This window comes from Rhea americana, unplaced genomic scaffold (genome assembly GCF_003343005.1).
Source record: "Rhea americana isolate MKP2758 unplaced genomic scaffold, rheAme1 scaffold_66, whole genome shotgun sequence".
NCBI classification, from domain to species: Eukaryota; Metazoa; Chordata; class Aves; order Rheiformes; family Rheidae; genus Rhea; species Rhea americana.
This window is the reverse complement of record NW_028186823.1, coordinates 1,363,258-1,386,348: the sequence shown is the minus strand read 5'-3', so window position 1 is coordinate 1,386,348 and position 23,091 is coordinate 1,363,258. Positions and strand designations below refer to the sequence as shown.

Here is a 23,091-nt window from a genome sequence, read left to right as displayed (position 1 = left end):
TCTTCCCATTGCAATGGAATGGAAGAGAAAATCTTGTATTTACATGCATCTCTGGGTGAATAAAATTGAAAAATCCTGGTCATAACTACAGTGACATATAAGAAGTCATATTGCCTTTCTGACACAGTATGCACTATTATCTATTTTTTTAATCAGTAAACCACTTAAGAGGTTTTAAATAGATAAACAAGAAAACAAATGTATGTTAACATGAATATTTACTCTATTTTTAATAGTAAGGGAAGGAAAGGAGGAAGAATAGAAACACTTAAACAAAACCAGCGTGTTTTATTTTTCTCAAGTTAATATTTTAAAGTAGCCATACAAAAAAAATTCAGAGAATTGCACTTTTTATAGAATGTTTCCAATTAGTTATTATAACTACTAGAAATATATAAACTGTTTTAAACTTGCTTTACCCTGAAGTTCTTGAAGTTAATGTTTTTTGTAAAGTTTGGCTTCTTGCAGTGACTGCAAAGTCACAAGCATTGTTATAGATACTTTCCAAATTAAGTTAGTAATGTCAGATAATCTAGCATGTAACACAGCAGCACCACAAAAATATCTGATGAATTTGGATTAGAAAGATATATCCAAAAGATAGGGCAGTGTTTATTTATAAAATTATAAAAGAATCCTTGTCAGCAAAAAWTGGTAAGTGGTTGAATTGTGTCAACATTTGTATTAAATATTATTTAGTAGATTAGCATACCATATCATATAAAAATACCTCTTTAGATAGGTTATATTAGATACATTCACTGAACACTTCCGTACTACTGCATTCATATTACAAGTTTTCATTCATTTCATTCATAATATGAGTTAAACAGTTTATGGCATGGACACTTTCTTTTGTACAATGCATAAAAATTGAATGCAATTTGGCCACATGTATGTAAGCAAGTGCAGAACAAGACATCTGCATAACAGAAAGTCCATGAAGACATATTAATGTGACAGTAATCACAGCACCATATGCATACAGATCATATCTAAAAACTCTTCTCTTGTAGCCTGCAGTAATAAGAGACATTTTCCACATTCTTTCAGTAAAAAACAGCAACTCCTTCCCCTTCAAAAGCACTTTGTGAATCATAGCTTCCTTGAGAGAAATTATCAACTTTTGCTTCTTCTATCATCAGTATTACGTAAAGCTGGAAGTGAAAAACAAACATATGAACTATAACATACTCTGAAGAAATAAAACTAAATCAGAGGAAATAAAGCTAAAAAGCCTTTGAACTTGAAAGTCATTGTACTATATGATTCTCATTACCAAGAATTCCACTTTCACATGCAAACCTTCAAAAAGAGTCTAGTAAGAAAGGAACTTAGTAACATCACTGGAAATGCAACAAGTTTTGGCAAAGTCACAAAACAGGCTGCTAGCACACATCCAGAAAAATTCAAATGTGACTTCTTGACATTTGTGGAATATGTGCACCTATGTAGCTTCTAAAATCTTTCCTTCCTTCTAAAATATTTTCCTTAGTTATGCATACTTTATGCATCAAAAATCTGCTTTCAATTGCAGTAAGACATTAATCAACAAAATGTTATCTGCAGCAAAGTTGTAATCCACCAAGAAGAGATAATATTTTTTTGCTTCTTTTCTTGTTTTCTTTACTTTTTTTTTTTCTTCTTTCTTGTTTTTGTCATTCAACTCAGTAACAGTATAGGAAGAAAATGGGCATTTTATTTGGGAGACTACCTTTAAAGGTATTTCTAAAATTTCACAATTAACTGATGCTTTTCTTTTGGGAGGAAAAAAAAAGGTGTATGGGGGAGAAACATCAATATTTTCCAAAAGTGAGATGTATGTCAAGTCATATTCACTACTCAGTGCAATTTTACAGCCAATTTTACCAATCCCTCTTCTCAGAAATCCGTAATAGGAAGACACAACTATGGTTATGGGATAGCAGCAGACTGCCTTATAAAACTAATATATCCTACATTCAGAAGCCGAGTACTGCATTCAAATACTATTTCTGGAATTCCCTGGATGAGTTCCTCTCCCTCTCTAACTTCTCCCTCTCACTTTGTTCATGCACATTCACAATTTCTTCATCTCTGACATCAAAGCACAGGAGTTCAAGTCGAAAACCTTGGTCCCTTCATGGAAAAAGAAAAAAATGCTCATAGAACATATAACAATTACTCCAAAAGTAAATTACAGAGCCAGATTCAAGCATGATGGTATTTTTCACATTCTTCTATCCTCTTATCACTTAACAGAATACGCACACATTTATATCTTTTCTAAAAGCTACTAAAATCTGTGTTTCAAAAGTGAAACGTGAATTCTTTTTATTGCTACCCTGATGATTAGCATGAGCACTTACTTCTTGCGGTCTTTGTCTTTCTTCAAATTAACAACAGGTGTAGAGACCAATGCTTGTGTTTGGAGTAATTCAGCAGCAGCTTTCTTCTTAATAAACATAGCCATTTCATCTTCTAGAACTCTTCTGTTTTTCTCTAGTTTCAGTCTCTCTTCTTGATGCAATCGCTTAAGATGTTCAAATTTAGCCTGTATCTGTTCAGAGAAAGCACAGAAACTGCATTTCCAACTAGTTACACAAGGTGGTGATACCACAATATAAAAACATTAACAATAAAAATAATAACAAGCTACTGAACTCATGTTAAAAGTTACACGAAATGGCAGTTCTTTGAAGAAGACTAAAAAAGAGCAATCTAGAAAAATGATCATTTATATCAGATCATTCTCATTTCAGTTGCCAGGCTACTTCACATAAAGTAAGGGTGGAAACCATGGAAAGCACTAAGTCAGTATTAGATTTGCTACCGCATATACCTTCATTAGATCAAAAATAAACAGTCCTCAGAAAAAGAAACAATTACCAACACGATGATTATATTAGGAGCTGCCAGGCATAAGTTGCTTCCCTAAAACCAGATGGACAAGGAACCATTCATTTTTTAGCTACACTGGTATTCATTTTAATGTGCTTATTACTTATATGTATATATTAATACATATATATACACACAATAAGGCTGGTTTGAGGAATTACTCTTGAGCTCCTAGAAGCTAACTGTTTTTCTGCAACAACTGTTGACTGTTCTTTTGATATATTAATAGATTTTACTTCCAAGATGCATTTGCATAGTATGCTAAAACTGATCAAGTTGTGCACGATAACCAAGGAGTATTTCCCTGTACCCTTCCTCACTTCCCATCTCCCCCCTACATATTCTCCTAGCATCTTGCTTCTGTACCTGCGTCATCAGACAGATCGAGGGGCTGATCAGGTGGAGAAAGCTATAACCCTATCAAAATATCCCTGTGTTTCAACCATGTCGTATCTCTGATTCACCTAACTGTGCAAGCCACATTGCTAAGCTATACTAGTAAAAAAATCAGATATATTTCCTTCTTTTGCAGAAAAGAAATTAAGAAATAACTAAAATAATAGTGGGACATCTGCTCTACACAGAAGAGTTGCCCAAGATTTTAAGTGGAAGACTGCGTGTGTGCGTGCGTGTGTGGGTGTGCGTGCACACCCACGTGTTATTTCATGGCAAAAATTAATCAGAGTCACTGTAAAAACACATATACCAATATMAAATTTTAAAGGTAGAAACAAGCAGAGTAAACAACAGCCCATTCAGGAGAAGTAAGGCTGTAAATCATACCCGCAAGCTGCCTTTAAATGAATGGAGCAAAATTAGTCTTGGATACTACAGAAACTCGTTTTTCTTTGGTCTCCATGTGTTTATTCATACGTCTGGGAGAAGAAACAGCAAGACAGTATATGACAAATGTTCTTTAGAAACAACTTCATGACTGCTTTCCCACATCACATATTAGGGGAAGGAAGCAGGAAGGTGGCAATCAGGCTAATACCAGTAAATCATCTGGAACATGCAAAGCTCAAAGAAATCACCTGGTATAAATCACTGAAGGAAAACAGCAAAGAGCATCAAAAACACTCCATAAAACTCAACTGAACCTACTCTGAATATGGCCAAGTATCCTTGCTGTTAGATAGCCTTACAGTGACAGGGACTGAACCTGATTTTATTCTCCACAAATTGCACGGGAAACTTAACAGATTTAGAAAACCAAGCATTAAGCCCTCTTCATATTTAAAACATGCATCTGAACACCTCACAGAACTGTTACAGCTTTGCTCAGAGACTGAGATACAGAAGTGGATGATGACAAATATATACACGTTTCCAATTTTACTTAAACCAGTGTTTAACTATAAATATGCATGACCATGATAAAGTTTGGCAGAAAGTAGATGTGAAGATCCTGCTTTGCCAGTCCAGCTTGACAGGACTAAATCTTTAACAACATATTCAGGAGATGCTGCACATCTCCAAATATTTGAATTACTTAACATATTTCTTGGAGTTAAAAGGTACGCTATATTAACATGTTTCACTGGCTGCTAAAACTCTTAGTTATTTGGGAATAGATAAGATTAAGAAAAGAAATTCTTCAACCTCTCAATACAAAGGCTACACTTTATATAAAGTAACTGAAGCTGGAGGTCACACAAAGGTATGTGCCCCACTATCATATTCATTATTGTCTTCCAAGACTGAATCCCTTTCTTCACTCTTTAAATGAGAAGAGCATCAGTCTCTTACGGGATGGAGTGTGAAGGGGGGCAACCGCAGACAACATCTGTCACAGTGCCTTTGTTTTTTTAAAACACTTACCACAGAACTTATCTCTACCATAAAATTATAAAGTTGCAATTTTCTTTGTGCATTATAATCACAAGGCCATGGTTAGCTGCTATCAACTGCAAAATGTTATTTTCAGAAGTTCCATATATAGGCTATTCTTCCAGCAACCTACCTCTGAAAAGCACCTACTGTGCTGACATGCCATACCAACATTTCTCAGCCTACTGAGAAAGGAAGGCTAAGAAAAATACAACCATTTATCACTCACCTGCTACTTCATCTTCTGTCCCATCCACTACCTTTAGACCACAAGCCCTCTCCTTCCAGAGGAGACTACTGCTTACTTATTTGCTTGCATCTAGCACTGCATAATGAGCCTGCTTTTGACTCTAAGCACTACTGCCATCTAAATATTAGGAAATCACAAATATCAACTAACTGTGATTCTGCAAAGTGCTCAACTTAAGTGTTCCAAATCTCAGTGCACAATCTCAAGACAGACAGGAATGCTTACTTCTTGTTCTGCTTCTTTCAATATTGCTTCTTTTTCCTTCACTCTCTGCACAAACACTTGTCGCATCTCCTCCTCTTTCCTCTGCATCTCAATGTAGAATTCATGCCTCTTCGCCTCATAGGCCTCCTGTAGACTGAAGCCCAAAAACGTAAACAAGTCTCCAGCATATTCCTTTGTTCAATGTGGAAAACTCAACCTGGGACGTTCATTAAACAATTTATATTCGTCTGAAACATACACATCTACAGCTCCCTACATAAAAAATCATAAACAAATCTAAACGGAAGCAAAGGTCTTACCGTTGTAAATTTTGGGTTAAGTAATCTACCTCGAGTAAAATTATTCAAGCTATCAGCTCCTAGGCAATCTACATTTCAAAGTGCAGCATTTTAGGAATCTGAGCTTCTAAAATATGCAGTTATAACTTTCTGCCTCCAACATGTGTAACCTTTTCTTTAAAGTTACTTGCTAACGGGACACTCAAATTGCTAGAAAAATCCTCAATAATTTATGAAACTCCTTGAACTTAAAATAAGATGTTAAAAAGCAAAGTATCTGGAGCATTAACACAACTAATAAATTATTTCCATGTTAAAAAGGGACGAAAAAAATGAGACCTTTAAAATATACACACCATTCCTTACATAATGCCAGAACCTAAACACGACCATGCTGCACAAATATATAATAAATACAATATCCTAAATATTCCAGTATCTGTTACTTTCCAACATGCATCAAAACCTAAAGACTGCTTGTTTTTTTTCCGAACCCCCCCTCACAAAACTAGTGTACTCTATACTTACCATATTTATATTTGAAACTATAGAGATGTAAATTAGTTTAGGTCATTGAGCCAACATCTGGCAACAGAACTAAACAGCAAGTAATTTAAAAATTTCTTTACTTGTAAGTCTATGCCTCTGTTCACATTTCTTTTTAAAAAAGTTATTCGACTACACATTCTAACATGCAAGGCAAATGTTTCCCTCCAAAAAATAGATCCTGGAAATTGAAGAACTTCTTTCATATCAAAGCTACCTAGCAAACAGAAAGATATTGGTAATTTATTCAAATGCTTCTTGTAATTGCTGCCATGACTGCCACCACAGTGCTGGCAGAAAAAGCTCTAATTCTCCTTCTAACTGGTAATTTCTCTTTTCATGGAAAAAGGAAAGCAGCTTACACACAAATGTACCCCATACACGAAAGATCACATTACCGTTAGAAAGCACACTTCCTCAGAAATACAGGTTTTTCCAACAAAACATTCATCATACAACTTTTTTTTTTTTTTTTTTTTTTTTTTTTTTTTAAAGTCATAAGCTTCCACAAGAACAGAATTGGCGGATCAGAGCTACACCAATGGTTATAATTTAGAAAAACAAAAGAATCTGTCCAGTATCTTGTAGGAAATAAGGCTTACAAAATGGGTAGTGTTTGCTCTCTATTCTGGGACTATTTCCTGGTCCCATTCTTCTCTAACATTTCCTGAACGCTGACTAGCCATCCTCTCTGAGCTATCACCCTTTGTCAGCTACCTCATACCTTCCACTCTAATGTAAAAATACGCATAAAATATTTTAAATTGTTTTGTATTTTAAATATACTTAAATATATTTAAAACAGAAACTTAAATATCTTATGAACACACATATGTATACACACACATGCACACACCCCTACACTTATACTTTTGTATGAATTTTTAAAGTTTCATCTTTAACTGTTTCTGTTAAAAGTAATCTTATAAATGGAAGAAGTTATAGAACAGGGTATCTAAAAACATAATGATTTAGGTAAACAGTAACTGGAACTTCCCTCTTTTGCATTTAASTTTATGACTAGAAAGTTTCCCAATCCTGAAGTTTCTTATTTTTATTCAAAATAAAATCTAAAGAGAGAAGAATCATCTTGAAATTTCACGTGCATGCTAATTTTACAAGATTTCAAGGGCAGAGCCCCTTTCCTACTCTATCTTATTTGAGCAACACATTGCAGTTAAACAAGTTCAGAACCATAATCATTTTTCCCATTTTTTTTTAAATCAGATGTGAATTAACTTAGATCAAAATTGAACTTATAACTATCAAGTGAAACAAGGGTATGGTTTTCACACAGGTATACTAATTCACACTATCTTTAAGTTTAGACAGCACATGTATAACAATAAAACTACACACAGGCTTTTAAAGCCCTAGTAATCTCACTATACACACTTTCAGACCCCGTGTCTGCTAACATGCTGACTCTGGAACAATAAAGCTGCTAAAGCAAATGCTAGACTAAGCTAATATGCTGCAATCACATCTTCATTTCATTATGTGGACACTTTTAGACTCAAACTAAACTAGTTCATCATGTAAAATAACAAAGGGGCTGTTTTGAAATTAGTATCAGACTAACCTTTCAGACACTGGATTTACTAAATAATCGGACTACATGTATAAAGACGACACTTTTTTTTTTTTTTAATCTCCTCTCCCCAGCACTGAAATGTTCTGAAAATCATGAGGATAAAATTAAAACAGATCTCCCTTTTTATGTTTGCATATCAGCAACATAATGATCTGAAGAGTATTCTATTTTAAAGAGGAGATGGAGTTAACAGTTCATGAGAATTTATGCCGACTCTATCCTTTCAAAATAACTGCAAATGCTGCAAACAGTAAAAGACTTCTTTCTTTACCCACTACTGATTTCACTGCTCTTCATACAGTACATTATGAAAAACAAGTTTACAGATACTCTCACTCTTCTGCGTTGGACCTGTAGAATTTTATACTCCATACAACTCCACTTGCAAAATTAAAAAGTTAAAAGATAGTTATTTAAATACATRTATTCTTACAGAGGTTCTGAAGTGAGGGAGGGAAGGGATTTTGAAGAAAGCGTACACCTTACTAATCTATTACATACCTCATAACAGCACTATCACCTACCTTTCTACAGAAGTATAGCTGTGACATAGAGTTTTTCTATCTGTGTAAGATTTAGGACATGGAAGCCTAAAAACAAAGATGCAAATCAAACAAGCTCTGTTCATATATAAAAACCCTGGTTTAAGTGAATTCAACTCTCCAAGGAAGACAATGTTGCATATTTTGTGCAATTTGGTTGATAAGATAGATACTTGAACAATATTTTACAGTTTGTTCACTTAAAGTTAAAAAAAAATCTGAAAGTTACACACAGAACTTTTTGTATAACATCCCAATGTTACTTAAGGTATATCAGATTAAAAAAAAAAGAGAGAGAGAAAGAGAAAGTTAAACTAATGACAAGCATTTTTAGCACAGTTCACAGTTCCTTGACTCAGTGGCCTTCCAAAGTTGCTATATAGCAATGCTGAGGATATGGCAAATCTGTTTTCCCAGTAAAGATTTGAAAACAAGGCATTTTGGATGGGATTCTGTCTTACCGTAAGGAGGTTAAAATATTTAGTTCAAATGCAAAAGTCTACACTTGGTTAAAGGAACTCCATTCCTAAAGTGACTAAGTGACTTGTTAAGGAAAAGTCTAATATTCTACTAGATATGATAGTTTCCTTTCTCAGAAAGGGCAGCTACAGTTATATCAGTCTTCCTCTACGTTTGAGCTTACTGATGTCCTGAATCCTGTTTTTCCCTCAGCATACAGACTTTTTTTTTTTTTTTTTTTTTGAGAACTATAAGGTCTGAATACTCCAGCTTCAGGGAGAATTAAAGCATAGAGTGATTTCTCCAGTTTGGTGCGTTCTATACCATTTCAAGAAACTAAGAAGCTTACGATGAGTAAATCATAATTATGGACACAGAAAAATAGCTAGAGAATGACTAGTATCAGAGAATCTGAATGAACAAGTATACACATAAATATTAATCTTTGCCTATTTGCAATAGACTCTGGCCCTTCAGGTTTTCTTCTTCCAAAAGGAGAATGCTCCCTTCAGTAACAACAGAGCTGAGATTCAAAAAAGAACTTTCAAAATGTCCTACAGAAAATATCCAGTAATAATCCTCTCCTCCCTTGCAAACATCTAAAACTTACTAGCCATATATAAACACACACAAAAGTTTGTTTGGCTTGAAGCCATCTTGACGTCTAGATCTACGCCCCAAATCTTCCCATTCTGAACATCTCCGCAATTATCTCTTGATGATATTGGCTTTAATCTAGGAATTTTAAAACTTCTCCATCTAATACTCCTCGTAGGCCTAACTGAACCATCAATAATGCAGGTCTAGACCATCCACAAAAAAGAGGTCTACTTCTACACTATAACACTACACTATACATACTACATAAAACACACAAACCATCCTTCCAAATATTACTGCAAATTTTACAAAACAAAGTTAATGGATAGCAGAATATGCTTTCCAAACCTATTGCTGATTGGTGGCTTGAAACCCAAATTATAACTACGTGACTAAGTTTAGCCTTAGATAGTATTCATTTATCCCCTCAAGTACCAAATGATAGATTCTTAATTTTTAAAATGACTTATCACATATAAATTTTTAATCTCATATTGGCATTTGGTCACAAGCAATCCTTAATATCTTTTAGAATACCCCACATGACTTAACATGATTTCTTTTCATGGAAAAAAGCTTGTATATTGTTTTTCCACAGTGAATTGTTTTTGCAAGTATTGTTTTTGCACAATGAATGAGATTCATTGTGTTCAAAATTGCCTATGAGTTTAAATTATGCTAATTATTACTCAGTTATCCAATTTAACCATATAGTGTTTGATAAAATCCCAATATAAACAAGATGTCCTGGAATCAACAGAATTAGCCGAAATTCCTGTGGATGACATTCTATGTTCTGGTAATCTTCTCTCAAAGAACCTAATACCCAAAGTCCTGCCTATGTCCTTACATCTTTTTAACTGTACAATTATTGTTTCTCCATACTTCCTAAATATTCCTAACTTACGGGGAGCATCCGCATGGCCTCCCAAGTGCACTACCCTAAGGTACTTTGAAGTCATTGACGACCCTCTCACCATACTGCAATACCCCCAAGCTCCCAAGTGTTAAGAGACAGTATATGTTTCATTCAGAGGTACGGATTTGCTGATAGGTAATACATATTGACCTGTTCCAACAGACAAAGCAACTGCAAATATAGCTGGAAGAGATGGAAGGAGATTACAACTGGAAATAAAAGATTAAAGAAACTAGATACAGAAGTAGCAAATATCTCCTGCAGAAAGCAGTTTTATTACATGAAACAATCAAGTGTCTCTAGGTCTTTCCTTAACTTTCCTTTATAATCCTCTATTAACTTTCTGTACAGTTTAACAAGAAATTTCTTGTTCTGAAAAGTCTAGCTAGACATTTGTCATTACAGCAGACAAGTTCATAAGTTAGCAATGTAATCAATGATTTTGTAAAAGTTTTTGCTTCAGATCCTTCTGAACTTTGACTCTAATCATTCCATCAGATATTAGTAAGAGAAAAAACAACAGGCTAATATGCGAAAAAAGTTATTTAAAAGGCATAAAGAGTATGTTACTGAAGAAAAGACATTCTCCATGATGAAAACTAAAATCATTAGCTTTATTATAAAACAGTAATATTTCATAAATATAACTAGTTTGTATATCTTTAAAAGTAATGCGCTTATACCCCATACACTGGTGCATCCAGGTAAGTGAATGAGCAGGAATATGCTTACTCTGATACAAAACCAATGCCTTCTGCCCTGGAAAAACTGTTCTATATATGAACTTTCCTATGTGTTGATATAGGCAAACGTAAATTGAATGGATACTGACAGCCAGTGCTGCACATGGAAGTCCCTTACCTGACTGGTTTATTCTCAGGGCCAGTGTCTCTGAAGCCCATCTCCTCCAGTCTGCAGCGTCTGTACAGCTCGTAATGTCGTGCATGAGTCTGTTCTCTTAAGTCTTCCATATTTGTGCAAATAAGCATCTCACGAAGCTTTACAAAGTCACAGTGGTTCTCATTTTCCACTAATCAGCAGGAGATTTGATTATTATAAACAAGTAGCAAAATTGTGAAAATGCATTTTAAACAGCACCAAGTTTCTTTTATTTTGTTAACTGATTATACTTCCCACATAAGCTATTCCTTTGTTAATTTTTATTATGTTTCATCATAATTTCTAATATACACATCTACACTAACACTAACTGGAAGTACTGGTGAGCATGACCCCAATACTTCAGGATTTCCTGTTTGAAATGAAGGTTAAAATTTTTTTCACTTTTGTATTTCCATCGATGAAAAAAATCGTTATAATTTAGTACTGCTAGATCTACTTCTACAATCGTAACCTACCCAAGTATTACATACAACATCTCATAGCTTGATTCCAAGGACGTGTTGATGAAGCTACCAGTTAGTGCATACCTCAAGTATTGTTAAATTTTTTAAACTGTTGATGCAAAATACAATCAATATGTCATGAGTGGCTAATATACACCCTCCTTTTTAGTTCTGCAGAATTTTATACTTTAACAAAAAAGTTCATTCTCACAAAAATACCTTTGAGAATTCATTTACCTTGCACAATGCCCCATGGGTACTGACGAGCTTTCACCATTTTGTTTCCAACTTTGACCTCTTCTGTGCTTCCTACTACAGCAAATGGTAAATGTCCCTGTAAGAGTCACACCCACACAGCTTTATCTCTCAGCATTCTTACGTAAGAATGGCAAAGCAAACAGTTGAAAATAAGGGGAAAAGAAAAACTTCTTTTCAGGAAAATCTAAAAGGTTATAGCCATAAAACAGTTTCAAACTGAAAATAAAAATCTAAATAGATCAGTGTCTAACCAAGCTATTGATACAGAGGTCAAACTACAATACAAAACTGGGAGGAGTGGTTGATACAGCAAATGGTTGTGCTGTTATTCCGAAGGACCTTGACAAACTGGAGTAATCTGCTGACAGGAACCTCTTGAAGTTCAGCAAAGGGAAAGGCCAAGTCCTGCACCTTGGGAGGAATAATCCCATGCTCCAGGTTGGCTGGGAGCCAACCAGATGGAAACCAGCTTTGCAGAAAAGGCTCTAGTTGTCCTGGTAGACAATAGGTTGAACATGAGCCAGCAACGTGCCATTGCAGCAAAGGCAGCCAACAGCATCCAGAGCTGCATTAGGAAAGGTATCGTCAGCAGGTCGAGGGAGGTGATCCTTCCCCTCTACACAGTCCTGGTGAGGCCACATCTAGAGTGCTGGGCTTCCCAGTACAGCAGACACATGGACACACTGGAGTAAACCCAGCAAAGGACCACAAGACAATTAAAGAATTGGAATATCTGAAATATGAGAAAAGGCTGAGAGGACTGCGACAGTTTAACAATAGTTTAAAAGAAAAAAATAAAGTAATCAGAATTCTATCTGACTTTCTATCCTCAAAGAGAATTTGGCAGGAAAATTATAAATAAAAGGGAAGAAGCAGATGAGAGAAAGATCATAAAAAGAAGCAGAAAAAAAGAATGGAGAGGGACTTGAATATCCTCCCTAACAGATGCAAGGTAGTATTCACTGAGGAAAAGAGCAAAGCCAATCTCTCTGTCTGTGTTAAGAATTATATATTGATTAACCAGAAATTAGAATGAGTAATTTGAGTGGGATCCTCTTTACTTTTCTGTTGTCGGGCAGGGAGGAAAAAAAAATGCTTCCTAAAACAAATGGGATCAGCAGCAGAGACAGGAAGATTTGCAAAAGAGAAAGAACATGAGAACAAATTAGTTTTTCCTGAAGCATCAAGCATAAAGAGAGAGAAAAATAAACATGCAGCTTGTTACAAAACCATAAGCTTTAAAGTAATCATGAAAGAGCAGACATGAAACATAGCAGAGAAGGTGCTTTAGAACAAAACCATTAATGCTATAGTCATTTACTTACATTCATGATGGCATTAATTTTAGAAACAGTTTCATCATCAGTTGGAAACTGGTATATCTGGACACCATTACTAACCAATTCACTCATAAGTTTGACCTTGAACTTCTGTAACTCAGTTTTAGAAATGCAGTCTGCTTTGCCTATAATTGGTATAATGTTCACCTATTAATGACAGAAAAATATGAAATGTGTAAGGCTTCAATTTTGAGGTGACAACTCTTATACAATTTTTGCTGATAAGCTCTTTAAAACTTCCCCATCAATTGATCACTGATTGGTTTCATAAGCAACCAAAGAAAGCTTCACACACTACGCAAAATCTATCCACTGGCATCATTTAACAAAGTAATGCCACACCATTTAATGAACTTGCTCAAAGTTAATTGATTCAGAAAAAAGAATAAGGAGGGAGGTCTCACACAGTGAATTCCCAAAGAAAAGAGCAGCAGCATATACTTACTAACTAAATGTCAAAAAATCTATTTTTTAACAGGATTATGAATATATACTTTATAGAGTTTGGGGATGTGGTTCAGGCCTGAAATGAAAATTACCAGTTTAAATACACAAATAAAAGGAAGCTGACAGTACCAAACTCTGCCAGCTCCTGTTCCTCCTTCTTGTGTTCCTTTCAGCTATAAGATCTTGCTCATCTCACCACTCTTACCCACARCTCATTCCTAGATTCTAATGCAGTAGTGTATTTTCACAAGTATCTGCTGGCAAGAGAGGAATGACGACACAAGAATCCTCCTTACTAGTTTTTACACTAATTATTCAGAATTCAAATTCAATCCTACGAATGTAAGTTGTCAATAGCTATGACAATAACCTGGTATTTTTAGTAATACTTTGGCATCTACTACCTTCCTATCATCACTCCAAAACATACGTTTTTCATAACATGATACAAAGAATTAATGTCCAAATATTTTAGCAGATTGAACACCACAAACAATTCTTCTGGATTTGAGCAGACAGTTTTTCCAGAGCTCCTTGATGCTAAATGCAAAAAGGGAAAACAAAACAAGAAACACCACGTGCACATTCTGTTTATCCTTCTGAATATTCTGTCCAAACATAAAATCCTAATCATGGAATTTCGTTAACTGATCTCTCTCTTTCTCTCTCTCTCTCTCTCTCTCTTTTTTTTTTTTTTAAACAAACACAATATGAAGTCTTTCCAAAATACCAAACCATGTAACAAAAGGAAGAAAGAGAGTAATAATAGTAGACACTAAGTCCCTCAGAAAAATAAATCTCTTGGAAAGGTAACTACTTAGGATGAAAAAAAATTTGCAAGGAAGATCATAGTCCATCTTATCAATACTTCAGGAATATTTCATGAAAATTAAGTTTGTCTCCATCATCACAATTCTAAAAAAAAACTATGATGTTATGGCTGCAGAAAAATTCTCTCAAATTTAATAACATTAACATGAAACGAGCAATTTTTTTGGAATTAGAAGCATCTCATCCTCAAATTTCTTTTATTTTCCCACCCCTCTGGCTCTTTCCTCTCCAATTTCCTCTAGTGCAAATACCTTATTTACAATTATAAAGCCCAATTCAGACAAATAGATTACAAGATTTAGCACATTTTTAAAGTATGCCTTCTATCTGTCTTAAAAAAAATGTCCACAAGAAGAGATGCATACCAACCCCAAAACATGATTTCTAAGACTACCTGATTACAGTCCTTAATCACGCAGTATAGGCAGCCTAAGTACATATGTGATTAAATATCTAGAATTAGTTAAAACGCTAGAATTTGTTTTTATGACCAAGTTAATTTAGGACTACAAAAAAACACTCTAATACAATTATGAAAAATTCACAGCTTCATTCAAATTAGTTGAGGTACAACAAGTTAGGTTTTCTATTATACAGCTTTTAACAAGAGCCCTCAAGACTTAAATTAACCTTCACTCACGAACTTTACTAGGACCTCAACACAAACGTTTCTCAGGTATTCATGAACTAGAAAAGAATTACTTTCACAGTGAACAACAGAAAAACTACTGAGGAGACAAGTAACAAAAGAAAAGCAAAACCACCACAAGCTGTGATTATAACTATCAGAACTGATGTTAAATCACAACTGCTCTATTAAAATCTACAAGCAATACTCCTCTGGCTTCAGAAGCAAATGAAAAAAGTTGTATCTTTGCTTAATCTTTTAAATAACATTTACTTCCGCTTGCAACATCTAAGATTTATTTAAAAACCAGTATCTCAGTGCTTCCATCCAAGAACAACATTAATTGTAAGCACATGTTTGTATCAACAAGACTTTAACTTGTTTTGGACCACATGGAGATGTGGAAGCAATGTGAGAGGTGCACAGGAACCTTTCTACTGGATTCTAGGTCAGGTGCCCATACACCCAACCCTTCCCCTGTGCCCAAGTCCCAGTGCTCTCTCCTTGGCCTTGGAAACCAGTTGACTCTTCCCAGCCTCATCCTCAGCTACCAATTTTTGCTGCTACAAAACTAAATTTTGCTACAAAAGTACAGGTCATGATTACATAGTCATTTTAACCCCCCCCCCCCCACACACACACACACACAAATACTCTTGCAACAGAAGCAATAACCCTGCCCTTCACTTTCTCCTTCCCAGTGGCTGCTCTTTTCCAGGTAAAACTAATTACTTGATCGTGGAAGATTACTTGATCAGTTCCCTAACCAAGCAAAAATCTTAAGTTTTCAATTTAAATCAGTTCCCATATCAAGGSAACTGGTTGCCCAAAACACTTAAAACACGCGCAACAGGAAGAAGCAGCTGAGACTGCCTCATTCAGTATCAATGCAGAATCCCATTTCATTAAAATGACCGTATAAATCACCAAGATAAACCTTAAACTTTATTCATGCATGCTATTGCACTGTTTGCAGCATCAAGAGATTTATCTAAATCTAGCCCTCTGATCATCCTTCTGTCTGAAATGTAATATATCATTATTTTTCCCCACAATTAGAAACCATATTATTACTCTAAATTAAGTTTTTCATGTAACACCTTGCAACACAGCATAAGGAGGCAGCAAATGCTTTGGCATTAGAGAAGGAAACATACATATACTTGGAATTATTCCTGGTTGATATCTTGTAGGCTGATTTAAGTATATTTGTAGGCATCTGGGTGTTAAGATTTGCACTGGACTCTCAAATACATAATCTTCTGGTTGAATAATGTTTCAGCAGCAAAATTCCCTTCAAATTCCCGATTTCCATGGAGTAAATCTATACAAGAATTTCCAAAGACTATTCATGAAGAAGAAAATCCCAAACCCCACAAGGTACACTCACATAATTTCCTGAGTTCATGGTCATCTGTACATAATTCTGCAATAGTGTCTCAAAAATACAGGTATGCTACTTGAATAGTTTCTAGTTCATAGCAAGAAATCATACAGAAGCAGATTCCCTTAATCTCTGAATGCAAACCGGCTGATCTCTGCTGATGTAGTCCTAAGCAAAACTACAGGACCTTACAATGTCTGAAAGTTAGATGCCACGTTTTTAGCTAGTCATTAAATTTATAAGAAATTAAAAAAAAAAAGAATTGCCTTCAGATACATCTGTTTTTCCTCAAAAAATTAAAAATAGAATATAGGATGACCCCATCCTATTCCAAATATCTTCTTTACCTCTGATCTGTGTAATCTGGCCTCATTTTGTAGCAAATGGATATAACAAATGCATAACAGTACATACTGCAGCCAATTTAGGAAGTAGAAACTGAAGATAGCTTCTGATATAGATTTATACACGATATATGCTAACTGCTGTACCACCTGCTCTTTATGGAATAGTGTAATCAAGTGAATCAGCCACGGAGCTTTCACACCCTGGGAACTACCACTAGGAGAACACAGTACTTAAAGCATCACAGACACATTCCATAAGGAGATAGAAACCAAATTAAATATATATATATACATATATATATATACATACACACACACACTTCTGTAGTGAGGTCAGAAAGTAGAATACACTGCAAATGGATAGAACAATGAAGTAATATGCCATTTGTGTTCTTTCTGAGCCAAAGTAAAGCCCGAAATATTTAAAGTAGGTAGCTAGAACCTAAAATTCCACAGAGCAGAATTATTTTTATCCTGATGGAAAGGCATTTTTCAGGATGCCAGGACTCTTGCACCTATTTATTTCTCTTCTGGAAGAGACACACTGCTTTTAAGGGAGTTCAATCTTCACTAAAAAGCTAATACCACCAAGAAAACAATTTTGTGGTTTAACACAATCTCCAGATTCACAGCTCAACTGGAGTAGAACAAGATGCTCCAAGAGACTGGCCCATCCTCTAATACCAAGGTTCTTCAGCTGTCACTGCATATTGCACACTAGTTTCACAGCATTTCAGGCTGCCATAAACCAGCATCACAGCTGAAAGGAACAACCCTACTCTCCCTACCAGCCTCCTTCCTCCTGCCCCTGATCTGTGCTATTCAGAAAGTTCAGAATATCGAACTGGTTAAAGCTGTGCCATGCTGCACATCAAATTCATCAACAAAATCACAAAAATATCAAATGTGCTCATCAGTCACAAAGCTGGAGGAGATGGCTAATTTGACTCTCATCTTGAAGAAAAATCTCTTGAATAAAAAAAAATGAAGGGAGGAAAATTTAGCAGGAGAGGCTCCACTAAAGCACAAAGGAATGGCAGTATACTTACAGAAGCAGAGATACATTGAAGTTTTCAAATTTCTCAAAATTTTAGCAAATTAAAGACAAATTATATAAGAATCCTTAAAATGGGTTAAACATTTAGCTTCACCCACTTCACACAACCCAATTTTAGGAAGAAATCTGAGAAATACGAAAGGGCAGGAAATTACACTGTAAAATACTATTTTAAAGCATTCAAAACAAATCAAGACATGAAGCTTAAAACACTGATTAAGCCTATCTTAGAGAAAGCTACCCTAGGACAATATTTTTCTTCATGGCACTTGCCTCTTCAGTTACTATAATAAACTTTTTCATAGAGCTACAAAACTGTTTCATATGCCAATAAATCCTACTGATTTCCAGTAACCCAAAATATTTGATAATGAACYAGAAATAAGGTTTATTAGAAAGGTTACAGCACACATGGAGGTTGCTCTATCCAATCACGATAAGATTTTTATGGTTTGTTACAAAAAAATAAAGCACTTTTAAGATTTGCTGTGGATTTTTTCAACCTCATCTTAAAGGGGACAGCTCGCTCTGTCCTTTTAATTTGTAAATAAATAGGTGGTGAACTGCAAGCTACTTGCTTAGCCAACCTGTTCTGAACATAAAGTGCACCAGTACAAAAAAACAAACAAAAAAGCCCCACATAGTTATAGAACTAAAAGGTGCTAGAGGACCTAGAAGTTGCAACAGGCTTCAGAAAAATCTGACAAGTTATTGTAATCCTGTTTCAAAGTCTTACCTTGCTGTCAAGACTCTTCATGGTTAACAAATCTAGAGTTTTAAGGGAATGGCCCGTAGGTGAAATGAAATAGAGGCAGACATGGATGCGAGTGTCATGGTAGCTATGTAAAGAACGCTTAATTTTCAGTTCTTCCTGGAGATAGGCTTCAAATTGTGCATCTATATAATCCACTATTGGCTGATAGCTGGAAGAAAAAATAAATTTCAACAACCAGAGATTAGCTACTACTCCTAAGCAGAGCAAGACTTATAAGGAAATTCCTGTCTTACTGTTTTGTAGATTTTTGTTTTATATTCCAACAGGATGCTCAAGTAACTACATAGTAGAAAAGAACTGAATAATCTCATTCTTCAAGTAGCATCTCAGAAATTAAGAACTGTGTAGTCAATAAAATATTTCCTAGCTCCCATTAGTGAAAAAGCTAGGTATAATTACTTATGCTTGTTACTGAACTTCCCAAGCAATATTTTATAAACTTTTGCAATCAAGCTGTGCAACTAAAGAACTCTTAGAAATACAAGAAAGGAAATAACATGCAATTACAACTGCCAAGAAATAGGACTTCTTGTATCTTCTAAAGATGAAGCACTGTACATAAGAGAGCTCTTAACCAATAAACTCATTGAAAAGAAAGAACACAGGAGAAGAATGAAAAACTGATCTGCAATATAAATGCAGTTTAAATATTCTTTATCTTGCTAAAACCAGATTGTAAACTATTCTCAAAAAGATAGTGTTGCTGGATGTATAAACAGCAGGCCCTTACAGTTCTGCTGTTACACAAGGTTCATAAATTAGATCAAATGCAATTAAAATATAGAAGTAGTTGTTACATACAAAACTAATACAGAAGGAATAAAAAAAGCAGCTCCTTGCAATGTGAAAAGTTTTACCGTTAAAATTACATTACATTAAAATCTCTGGTGTCTGTATTAATGTTTACTAACATCTCATTCATCTGAGTCACTAGCAATAACTATTTTCCAGTTGTGTCATTAGACATAGCTCTCATGATAATCTTAGAATGACTCTCTAACCTTCATTTATAACTACCATCACTTAAGCATTTGTATAACACAAAGGATTACAAAACTTCTTTAGAACTAAGGCGGAAGAAACAGCATTCAATGAAAAACAATTACTTATCTTAAAATCTTTGATTCATAAAAACAGAGATTCAAATCTGAATTATACCAGCTTTATACCTCTACATTTTTAAAGAAGTTGTTCAAAATACAAAGGTCTTCAGAAATACATAYGATATTTCTCCCAGCTTAAGGTCTTTAATATGTTCCAATGAAATTTTTAAAAAGTCTGTAGATCTACTCCATACAATGTACTGTAGCTTAGGACCTGCTTGACTGTTTAAACAGTCCCCTATTGACCTCATCCCTGTCTTTCCCCACCCCACAGCTCCAGAAGAAGTTCCAGTGACTATTACGTATTTTATTGACATATATTGTAAAAGATTATAATCTAAAGAAGGGGACAGAGTTCTCCCAAATCATTTCTAAGGTAAGAAAAACCATGTCCAGTTTGGTACACAGAGAAAATACACACCAAATTGGAACGTATTTTAAAAAAAACTACAAAATCCAAACAGAAAAAAGGAAAAAAAATTGGCTTGCAATTGACCAAAAAGACCCAAACCTTCTAACACCATAGCAATAAGACAACACTTACCTATCTTCTTTGTTTATCTGGTCACCAAACCCCACCGTGTTTACAATGGTGAGTTTCAGACGAACATTACTTTCCTGGAGTTCGTATGTCCGGGCTCTAAGTCTTACATTCGGTTGAAAATGTGTTGACACAGGGTCATTAAAACTGGTATTAAACAAACTGTCTATCAAGGTTGATTTCCCAGTTCCAGTTTCCCCTAAAATTAAAAGAAAGGGGGAAGGGGGGAAAGAGATTTTGCACATCAAATAAATACCTGCAAAGCATAGAAACTGTTATCATAGCAACAGGTCATGTATGCAAAAAAAATTTGTGAACTGATTTCTCTGAACAGAACTGTTGCCTGTCTTGCTTTTTTATGATGAGCACTAAATACATTTTGTTCAATTGTAAGAGTTACTCACTTGTAAGTAATAAGCAGAACAGTCCCTTAACACTTCAGTTTCTTTAAAAGTGCAAACGAATTTTCTACAGATTTTTAAAAAGCTATGTAACTAGCTGTGAAACCACAGGGTTCAACACACAACTTGTTACAAGTAAGAACAAAATACCAAAGCAAATAATTGATAGGTATAGAAATATTTAAGTATCATCATGTTAGGTTTTAGGATTTTTTTGATCCAAAATTCTTTGATACAGTAAAAATTGGGCATACTCCATTTTACTCAAAGATTCCAGGAAGTTACCCATAAATCAAAGATGTTGAAGATGGATGCCATGTGTTCATTGATCTTCACATTATTTATGACAATGCTAAATATAAAAGCAAAGGGAGTATGTAAGGAGAGGTATACTTTACGATCAAAACCTTAAAACCACCAGATACTACTCACCAATACAAAGAATGTTGAAGCAGAAACCCTGTTTGATGGATTTGTTAACCAGTTGATCTGGTAAACTGTCAAAACCAACATGACCAGATAGGGACAAGGATCGACAGCCATCATTTTGCTACAGAAAAATTATTAGAAGTATTTTAGTGAATTTAGTTGCAAAACAATTAACAATGGTAACCAAGCAATTCTACTAGTAAACTGTAACTCATTCATTATGATTTCTATGAAATAAAGAAAAGCAAAAWCATGAAAAAGAACTGCCAAGTCAACTTGCAGGTTCAAAATTACATCCATGTTTTATGAAGACATGAAAGAAGTAAAGCAGAACAATCTAACTGAAATGGAAAATGAGAACTTTAGACAGACCAATATATCATAACAGATTTGCTCTTAGAAATGAAGAAAAATAAAGAACTTCTAAAAAAACAGAATTCAAAACAGTATAATCATAGGAAAGTATATACTATCAATCAGAATTCATTCTGAGTAGGTAGAATTGAAATCATTATTTACATAAAGTAATACATCTTCTAAATGATAACTTTAAGAGATAACATTATAAATATACAGAAATGTCTAGAGGTGAAGATACCTTCCTTGTAGGAATCCAGCATCAAGATATCACAGKAATGAGCACATTAAAAATGCTTATGATTACACAGAAATATTTTGTTTCATATAGACACATTATGTTTTTAAACAAATAGCCCACATCAAAAATATAATCAGTCATATATCCATGCTATTTTTCCCTTATGTTTCCAATCCACATGCTATTACTGATTCCTTGAAATACATATTTATCAAGGATAGAAACATTTTTATTTAATACTTATAATATAAAAGATGACACTTTCATGGGTTTCAGTATGCATAGCAAGTTTCAGACTTTTTGCAGATAACTAAATACACACTCTTTAATGATACAGAAAAACAAAAAACTAACACCCTCCCCCCAAAAGCCTCAGACACTCATTGACTTAATATAAACTGACAATGGGAATGTCAGGAAGAAAACATATATAACCACTAGATATGCAAGAACAGAAATTTCAAGCAGAAGGGAACATTATTATTTATATCACTCATGAGAACATGCTTTAATGGCATCAGTCTTGTCTCAGGGTTCTCTTAAAGAAAAGACTGCCAAACTGAAGGATGATCAGAAAAGGATAAATTAGTCTTGAAAATCAGTTTTACAAACATGAAAGAAGCTTATATTAAAGTTCTTTCAAGAAGAGGGCTAGAGTTGGCCTGATCACAGTACCTACAACGAGATTTGTTGTAGCACCAAAGGAGAAAAAAAAAGAAAGAAAGAAAGAAAAGAATATACAAATAGTAAAATAGTTCTTTCGAACAAAAGATAGAAACAGACAGATACAGAAATTTTTTAAGTAGAAATAAATAAATTATCTATTTTAAAGATTTTAACTGGAACTAAATTGTCTAAATAGTTAGTTTTCCTAAGACAACTGACTCCTCAGGAACCATTTTCAGCAAAAGAGTTCCAGCAAAAACTCTTAATTTAGACTGGAAATCTTTCTAGAACTATTGTGTAGTTCAACTCGAGACAAAGTCTTTAGTTAAGCTGATTTTGAAGACTATACTCTTGTGCATTTACACTTTTGCTGTCCACATTGACAAAGAATACAGGATTGAGACAAATTGTTCTGATTTGAAGGTTTGCCTCCTCCAAATCTCTCCAAATTCCTTCCAAAAGGACTAATTTGTAAACTTGTTAAAGTTGAGATAAATTGGAGCACTCTTCATGTAAAAGTAATAGCCTACATTTTTCCTTCTGAAATTTGCAAAGGACATTGTGCATCTCTCCCTCAGTGCCAGCACCTCATAAAGCATTCACTGTGCTTAACTTTTAATAGTTTAGCAAATATGCAGAGACATTAAATCCACAAAAACAAATCTATGATGCCTGCATTCTTATTATTTTTCAAAGAAATAACACGACATCTGGTTGAAAAAAAAACAGTTACTAATATTTCACCACTTCAGAAAATGGTGACAACTCAAAAATTAACAAATGTAAAATATTTTAAAAACAATTAAGTTACCACCAT

General features: G+C 34.5%; 1 protein-coding gene across 1 annotated transcript; it reads right to left on the bottom strand.

Annotated features, from left to right (window-relative positions):
* Nucleotides 1-284: 284 nt before the first annotated feature.
* SEPTIN10 (septin 10) lies at nt 285-23,091 on the bottom strand. The gene is made up of 10 exons (XM_085320837.1): nt 23,086-23,091; nt 21,014-21,131; nt 20,184-20,379; nt 18,498-18,684; nt 13,053-13,214; nt 11,707-11,803; nt 10,985-11,153; nt 5,186-5,318; nt 2,349-2,539; nt 285-1,157 (listed from the first exon to the last, which is right to left on the bottom strand). The coding sequence occupies exons 1-10, from the start codon at nt 23,089-23,091 to the stop codon at nt 1,148-1,150; spliced, it is 1,269 nt and encodes a 422-aa protein (XP_085176963.1). The 3' UTR covers nt 285-1,147.